The sequence below is a fragment of the Arabidopsis lyrata genome (assembly GCF_000004255.2).
Source record: "Arabidopsis lyrata subsp. lyrata unplaced genomic scaffold ARALYscaffold_34, whole genome shotgun sequence".
Taxonomy (NCBI): domain Eukaryota; kingdom Viridiplantae; phylum Streptophyta; class Magnoliopsida; order Brassicales; family Brassicaceae; genus Arabidopsis; species Arabidopsis lyrata.
The window spans coordinates 58,461-67,499 of record NW_003302524.1 but is presented as its reverse complement, the minus strand read 5'-3'; the positions used below and the strand labels follow the sequence as shown (position 1 = coordinate 67,499).

The following is a 9,039-nucleotide window of genomic DNA, read 5'->3' as shown; positions in this document are numbered from 1 at the left end:
AAGCAAAACAACTTTGTAATCCAAAACGACGCCGTTCTCCGTTCGTGTGACAATTCCCAAAGGATAAACATGTTCTATGAGATGAGAAGGGAGTTTTACACAATCCTGTGAAACTGGATTAGCGACATACACTGTACTGTTACGGAAAGATGGCTTCTTAGACACTTCACTGATCAAAATCAACCCAACGTCTGTGTAATCCCGTATTAGATACACGTATTTGTGTCTCTGAATCTCAAACTTGTTATTTAGGAAAGACGAGATATAAGAGCCCATAGATGGTTCGCATCCGTAAAGAGTTGTACCGAGGTCTTTCTTATCATCCCAAACAAGGAGCGACCATGAAGAAGAATGCAAGTTTTGGTACAGAGACTTACGGAAGTATGGAGACTCGACGATCGATTTCCACTGCTTGCAAACCAGTTTGGAAGTTGTGATGCTCTTTAGTGGTAATCGCGCTAGTATGATTGACCATAGATCCTCTGTGAAAGAATTCATCTCTCTACTTCTCGAGTTTTTTATAGGGTTTGCGTTCTCCTCGGTCCTTTTGTTTCTCGAGTTTCCTCTGTTTCAATTGGATTAGGGTTTTTCTTTTGTATGTATCATGTGCGTGTGTTATTAGGGCTCTCGAGCCAAGAAAAAGTAAAGCCCACGAGTATGTTGCAATAGGTTATTCAAGTCGGTGACTCTCTGTTACAATAAGAGGGTCTTACAGGAGGAGCTTCTAAAATGTATAATTGGAGTCGACCGTTTTTTGTGTTGGTGATAAATACAATTGGATTCAACGCTTTAATCGAGTCGAAAACCATAGTTTTAGTAGTTAATAATTTAACAAAATCTTAGAGTTAATTGAATAAGATTACTCTTCTTCGACTGAAAAGTCAAAAAAAAGAAAAGGTAGCTAAAACAGAGGATCCTCAAATTGTTAAGAAGTAGCTAAAACAGAAGCTCAATGGACTGAACAATAAAGACAAGCATGTCTATCTTGTTTTAGCTCTTCTCGTGAATGTAAAGAGAACTGTACTCTTCTATGCAACGCAAGCAAAAGTGTTTTCAAAGATAAAGTAAGCTTAATCAGTCTACAAGTGAGTGCATATGTTTAGAAATGAAAACAGTGTCACATATATATAGACATTTTGCAACACATACAACTCAGAACCAAAACGACATTACCCGCTAGTCTCATTAGTCATTCATCAAACTGTAGCATAAAGAATTTGGGATCAATCCGGCAGTAAAAAACTTAAGCTTAGTCATCTACAACCAAGTCACTCCAGGTATTCATAAGCAACGACAATTTGTATATTTTTGCTGCTAATTTCATCACATGCTTTCTTTACAGAAACTCACAAAACAAGCTTAAATCATCTACAAAGCAAGCGGGTAAGCAAAAACATGTCCATTGCATTACGCTAAAAACACAAAACATTCCTTCATTTATGACAAACTAAAAACAAGAAAGAGATATTAACCTGATTCAATACGTTCAAACCTATCAAACAGTAGCAGATTTGGCACACACGAATTTATAAGACTTAGGGACTGTAAGCACCGCATCGAACCACTCGACCTTCCCCCAAATCTCTTCACTGTTGCGCTTTTCAAGCGAAATCTCTGCACACCAAATCATCTTCTCCTTATAACCAGTTGCAGCTACATACTTGTCCCAAAAAACAACCAGCTTACCACCGTAATCCGCTAATTTAACAGTACTATATCTAGCAAACTTAGGTAGCCCTTCTAAACCCTCTAATCTTCTCCAATCTTCGTCAGTGTTAAATTTTATCCAACTAAACTTTTCACTAGGGTCATAACAATAGGCTATGTTCTCCATCATACAAATAGAACCCCGATCCAAATCCGTATCCCATCCTACCGCTTCCCATGTCATAACCTTTGGCTTTAGAGCCACAACCTTCCTAGGATTCTCTCGAACAGGGTTCATGTAAATCTTTCCTTCCATATTTCCGAACTTGAATTTCCGTTTTTGGGGCGGCACGGGATTCCAAGTTTGAGTCTTTGTGTTGTACACTTCAACACAGTTCAAAGAATATGGATTTTCAGAGCTTCCAGCTAAGTACACATTCTTATCAAGTTCACTATTGGTGTGAGCAATTCGCATTCTTGGAGCTTCAAGCCAAGTGTGAGTTCGACAGTCAAGGTACCAAACATTAGAGCATGGAGAATCTTCGATGGCTGCGGTAATGGCGTAAAGATTAGAACCAACAGCAATGAGCCTTGCCCATTCTACATGAGGAGAGTTGAGAATTGGGGTTGGAGCCAAAAGATTAACACTTGAATCCTCTTTTTTCTTCTTCTTCTTCTTCTTCTTCTTAGTTAGGTTTTGATTAGGTTTCCGGTAGAGAGTGAACCAGCGAGGATTAGCTTCATCAGGGAAGCGTAAGCACACATAGAGAAAAGTCTCGGTTTTGCCTAAGAGGGTTCGAGTCTGGTAAAGCTCCGGTGAAGCAAGAATCGATCGGAAGCTTTTACAGACTAAGGAGAGATTTGGGTGATACGATCTCGAGACGCGGGCTAAGATGTTCACTACCAAATCATCTGGAAGTGATGGATTTGAGGTCGATTCCGGCGACGGCGTAAGCGAACGTTTCTTCGTCTTCCTTGTCGGCGACTTCCTCTTCTTTTCTGGGGACGACATTGTCGAGATTAATGGAGACGATTTCTTCTACTTCTACTTCTTCTCCGTCGTGCAGATAATATTAGGGATTTGACTTCACTTCACTTCACTGCTAGAGCTCTCGAGCGCGTGAGAAACGTGAAGGGCTAATTTTTAACAGTGGGCTTGTGATCAGAATCATTTTCATTGAATCTCTTATTGGGGCCTCAAAACAATAAACATTTTCTACTAAGTGTTAAACCTTATCAGTATTTCTTGCTAATTCGGTCAGTCTAGCAACTAATTTCAAGTCCATAACACAAAAAAGTTACATAGATTTCTTCCTCGATCGGGTTACTAAAGAAACTCAGATCTTTGATTACTGTTCCTTTTGGTTACAAGTTAAAGGTTTATATCCAGGAAGTTTATGAATCATAAATCATATGATCAATTAGATTTTGTGTGCATTTGAATCTAAGTTAAAGAGAAAGAGCATATATAATTGGATAATGAGTTAAGGCATTCTCAACCATTGCCATGCATACATCGGAGTATGCAGGACATACATGAGAGTATTTTGTTAAGTGGGAAAGATTATTCTTGAGGGACAAAAATGAATATGTAAAAACTTATAAATTGATACGAAAATTGCTATAGTATTTCTCTCTTGAGAGGAAGCTCCCTTTTACATGGCCATTGGCCTCTATATTTATACATAGATAAACGACATTAAAATGAGCAATTAAGTACAATTATTTCTTCTTAAATGTGTCCGTTTTGATTCCTTGATTTTAATGCTCAACGTTTGAATTTGAGTTGACTCTGATCTTCGTGGGCCTCGCCTTTTCGGCCCAAGCGTCCTTGAACCGTCTTACCCGTGTCTTCTACATCGAACTCATGTCACCATGCAGTCACTTCGAACTCTCGAAGTGGTGACAACCACTTCGACCGTTCCTTCGGCTCATGGGTCTGATGGGCTTCGTCCTTTATGGGCCATTATCTTGATTACGTGGCAATCTTTGGTTGGTCTCGTACTTCTGGTGCGGGATCCGACACCAATTAGCCCCCCAAGTTCTTCGAAGTGCTATTCCAATTCGGAGGACTTTAAATGCTCAAGTGGCCAAAGATTGCGCTCGAGAATCTTTCTGATTTCCCGCCGAAAATCTCATCACTCCTTTAATTTCGGCACTAGCCATTTTTAATCGAGTGACATCTGTCATCATTATGACCGTATATTGATTAATTACTATTAAAACGGGAAAAACCTTCCCACTTCCCACACGACTTCCGAGGCGGTTTCATCATTAGCTTGAGGTAACTTCTTTTCACCATTACTCTCTTCTTTTTGCTTTTGTACTTTAATCAAAAACCTCTCTCTTCGTTCTTTCACCAAAACCCTTCTTCGCCGGATCTTGAATTTTTCTTTCTTCTCAATGGCTTCCGATTCCGATAGACCCGAGTCTCCGTCTTTCGATGAGAGGCGTTCTAGCAATGACGAGTGCACCCGCTCTGATGATATTGCCGGTCCGCATTATGGGTCCACTTGTACTCTTCAATCCCTCGAGCGGTTGAAAGAGCTTTGCCGGATTCCACCGGAAATTATGGCGGAAGCACAAATAGCTTCCCCCACAGAATCCCCAGAGAACCATCGCGATGGTTACTTCTGTGTGTACGAGATTTATTTCAAGGGTTGCGGGCTGACCTTTCCTCTTCCCGAAGCCCTAGTTCTATACCTAGCGGCTCTTGAAATCGCTCTTCCTCAATTAACCCCCAATCTTCTCCGTACTATTCTTGGAATTATTACAATCGCGGCGGAGGCCGGTTATGTTATCGGAGTTGCTGAACTAAATGAGCTTCTGAGCGTGAGAAGTTCATCGAAGAAAACGGGATATTTCTCAGCATATCCTAATGCCAACAGGAACATCATTTCACATCTTCCGAACAAGGATGAAAATTGGCATCATCCTTGGTTTCTAATTAAGAAAACTCCCGCTTCGATTGGAAATCTCGCAGATTTTCTCCCTTCGAAGTGGTCTGCGAAACCCGGTAGTGATTAGGTTGCCCGTATCTTTCCCGGTTGTTTCTTTATCTTTATTGACTAACACCGTTGTTTTATTTCGCAGCCTTCATCGCTTCCAATCTCCCATCTGAAGAGTTCATCGAATTCTTCAAAATAATTCTTGAAGGGGAAACCCTTTGGAATTCCTTCACTCTTGAGCGATTCCTAGAAGCTAACCACAGACTCAGGATGAGTCCGCCTGGCCATCTTCATCAAATTCCTCCCCCTCCTTCAACTCAGGGAATGTCATCTCGGGCCCTTGCGGCCAAGCGTAAGTTGCTTTCCAAGCCGATGGCTGAGGCTTGCGAGGAGAAGAAAAAGTTCCTCGCGACTTCTATAGACAAGAAGGACTATAGTAGAACCTTGCTGGTTGATGATGGCAGCACCGAGGGAGCTCGATCTGTTGCTTCCTTCAGATTAACTCCTCGTCGCGATCGTCGCGACTCACTTTCTCCTCGGAGGGTTCAATCTCCTCTCCGTGATTCACCTCGTCCTCCCCGAGATGATTTTAGTAACGAACCAATAAAGAACTTGGTTCGCCGGAAGAGAGACAAGTCCTCTCGCAGCGATTCTTCTCCGCGGAGGGAAAAGTCGAGGGCCCGGACTGACCGCTCACCTCGATCATCTCCTCCTCCTGAACCAATGGGTCCTCCACGTCCGGTTGATATGTCTTCCTCCTCCCAGCCTGATAGTGGAAAGACTGCCCGGAGTGCGTCTCCGAAAAAGGGAGATTCTGAATCTCGAGATGCTTCCTCGAGGTTAAAACCTGCTCTTGTCCCTCAAGTCAAATCGCTTTCAGGTTTGGTGATTTACATACTTCAACTTTTTGTCTTTACTAAAATTCCAATTTTTACAACTCTTCCTTCTTCGCAGCTATGGAGAAAGAGGGCAGCGTCTTCCGATGCTTCAAGACCCGATCGGGCTCGATCCTGCCAGACTTCGACAAATGGCGCCCTGCGATTCGTGAACGCTATTTGCTTCACGCGCATCACTCATCTCGGGTTAGTTCCGTTTTTTTTTTTTTTTTTTTTTTGCATTGCCATTCTGCGAACCGACTCACCATCCCTGGTTCATGTATAATGCCAGGCTCATAGCGAATTTAACGACATGATCGAACATTACGAAGGGTTGGTCGTTGGACGAGAGAAGGAGATTGATACGTGGAAAAAGAAACTCTCTGCCCTTGAGGCTGAACACAGTTCTTCTAGCCGGCTCCAAGCACGATCTGGAGGACAAGGTCGATAGTTTAACATCCGAGCTTGCGCAGATAAAGGGGGAGCTGCAGGGTCAGTATGACCAGAACTTCAAGCTCCAGGAAGAGTTTTCTGGTGTTCAGGGTAGGCTTCAAGAGTCCGAATCGAACGCTGATTCCCTGAACAACCAACTCATCGAGCTTAACGCGAAGTACAAGGCGATTGCCAAATTGCGTGACTCCGAGTTGGCGAGGTCGGCATCAAAAGCCAGAAAAGAGGTCGAGGGACGCGGGATGGAGTTGATCCAAGGGGCCATCCGATTCATGCAGACTGAGAAGGCTAGATCTGATTTGGAATCAGACATCAAGGAGCACGAGAGCAACCTGATCCTGCTGGATCAAATCCATGATACAGATTTCTCCGAGGAGCAAGAGAGAACCGAACTGTCGGCTAATCTTTCTGAAAAGCGGAGTCGCTTGGCAGCTCTTCCTACTTCGACCTTCAACCCTCAGGACTTCGAGGAATTCTTCACTGAATCGCCTCCTATAAGTGAATCAGGTCTAGACTGGGCATGTAATGCTTGGCTCCTGATATTTATTGCCTTTTCTTACCTTGTACCTTTGATTGACTGGAATTACTATTCCTAGGCTCAAGTGAAGTGGAAGACGTTGTTCCGCCTGTAGTTCCTATGGTACCGGAAGTCTCTCCGGAGGTTGGTTGCACCGTGGAGAGCGGATCAGGAGTTTCATCTGACCAAACGGCTGCCAAGGAGGCGAATGAAGCTTCGACTGTTGAGCCGGATTCCGAGGTGGCTGCTGCTCCGTAGTGGCTGTGTCCACTTTAAATTGGGGATTGTCCCTTTAATTTTAAGACTTAATTTCGAACTTATTTTTGGCCTAAGGAGGCTTTATTATTTTTGGCCTAAGGAGGCTTTATTATTTTTTCAAGATATTTGCCTGAGGAGGCTTTTAAACCTTTCTAGGTTGTGACCCAAGGGGGTTTGGTTAAAATTATATGCGGGTTTGCAAAGTCCGCTTTTTAACCTTCTGTGGCCTTGTGGCAATGCTTTCGAGATTTTTAGGCTGATCAGACCTTTCTCTTTAGTATGCGAGAACTGAGCTCGGCTTAAAGCGAGTTCCCCACTTCGGGTTTAGTCAACTCGATAAACTTACTGGGCTTGGGCCTTAGAAACTTTTGTAGTTAATGCGACGGTTGCGCTTTCCCTTCTTATAAGTAAGGAAAACGGCTCGTCTTTAATGCAAAAAGTGCTTTTTTTTCTCGATTTCCAAAAATGGTTTAAACCACTCGGACACACTACCATTATTAGGTTTATGGTTCCAAGACAAACCCTAAATCATTATAAATAAAGGCTTACATACTTCTAAGCTTTATTTAAGCATGGCTTTAGAATCTTACTTGAGAAATACTTTAAGAATGGAAAACGAAGGAGTAGCCCCCATCAATCCCGGCAGCCCACTTTTCTTGTCCGGCGACGGATTTGAACCGGCCGGCGTTCTCTTTCCTCACGCCGTCTTTCACTTCCCTTCAAAGGAGAAGAAAGAGGCTTGCGACTTCATCGACAAGGTAAATATTTAAAGTTTTTGACTCAAAAACTTTTTGCTTCATTTTATTCACTCATCTTTATGCTAGGTCGCCGACAAGCACCGTCGCTTATGTGAAGAGAGGCAGCGGCTGGGCCTCAAAAGGCAAACACTCGAGGCTCGCATTGCTCGGGTGGAGAGGAAGATACGGGCTTTGGAGAGTGATCCCTTTCAATGGGAGTGGCGGAACTTCGATTCCGTTGCTGAGATCCCGAAGATGCTTCGGATGTATCTCCGTGCTAGAGGAGTCCCGGGTCCCGTGAACGCCCCAGTTTTCGCCGTTCCATCCGATAGTGAAGAGGAAGAGGACTTGGAGGAGGAGGCCAGCAACTGCCGGAAACGCGTTCGGGATCGTTCCGAAGTGGATGCCAAAAACAAGGCGTCCACTTCGAAGACTAAACCGGCGATGAAGGAGCCTGTTCCTGAGCCTCTCCCATAAATGTTCTTTACTTTCTTCACTTCTTCTCTTTTTTTTTTTTTTTTAAACTCGTAATGGGCTTTGGCCCCTTTTAATTTTATGGAAATATTTGCTACTTTCCTTTCTTTCCAAATATTCTTGGAGATGGGTCTTTTAATGCAGGATCCATTCGAGGGCATAAATCTCTCCGCGAATCATTCCATTCTTTGGATAGAATCCGCAGCTTGTTAGGGATATGACTTTTTCTATAAATTGTTGTCTCAATTTCCCTTTACTCCTCACCATTCTTTTCATTTTAGTAGGTATGGAGTTCAATCTTCGCTGTTCAGAATCTATGCCCGACTTCACCAGAATCGGAATGATAAACGAAGATGTTCCAAATGAGCCAAGCAGGCAGCCTCCTCCACTTCGCGGATTCTCGAGATCTCAGATCCGAGCCCCATGTGCTTTGATCAGGGATCTCTCAATCAGAGACCAGGGAACAGCGACGGCGTTCATAGAGGCACTTGAGCTTCAACACCGGAAGCTTATGTCGGAAAAGAGGAGACTTCGAAAGAGGATCAACCGGATGCAACGCAGGCTTACTACGGTGTCAAGAGATCTTCACATCCTTGAATCTCACCCCGGAGAGTGGATTGAACTTGGAATTTCAGACTTTGCTCGAATTCCGGACTGCATGATGCCAATCCTCGATCTTGCTGGTCAAGGAGTTGAAGTGTTCTGCTCGTCAACAAGGTTTTCATAATCCAAAGTGTACGATGAGGGACATTCCGTCTTCTAAAATAACGCTTTATTTCCAATTCCTTGTATGTTCGCTTAGCCGAACCTTTCTCCTTTAATAAAGAAACAAATTTTTATTAATAGCTGAACTCGTTTTCGAGCTGCCTACGTACCCATCTCGGGATCAAGCCACACCGTAGTTCATGTACATAAACAATGCATGTAGCTTTTAAACATAAAACTTCTTTAAGTTGATCACATTCCAAGGTCGCTTGACTGGATTGTCTTCTAGGTCTTTTAACCTATAAACGCCGTTTCGAACCACCTCGGTAATAATGTAAGGTCCCTCCCAATTAATACCGAGTTTTCCAGCACCTTCTTCTTTTTTGTTGTCAAAGACGATCACCGCCGCGGAGTTGTCGACCTTGTTA

General features: G+C 43.3%; 1 protein-coding gene across 1 annotated transcript; it reads right to left on the bottom strand.

The window, feature by feature from the left end:
• Nucleotides 1-1,216: 1,216 nt before the first annotated feature.
• Nucleotides 1,217-2,772, bottom strand: LOC9299148 (F-box/kelch-repeat protein At5g48990). The gene has a single exon (XM_002863026.2). It carries the CDS (start codon nt 2,657-2,659, stop codon nt 1,496-1,498), a length of 1,164 nt encoding a protein of 387 aa, XP_002863072.1. The 5' UTR covers nt 2,660-2,772; the 3' UTR covers nt 1,217-1,495.
• Between the last annotated feature and the right edge of the window lie 6,267 nt (nt 2,773-9,039).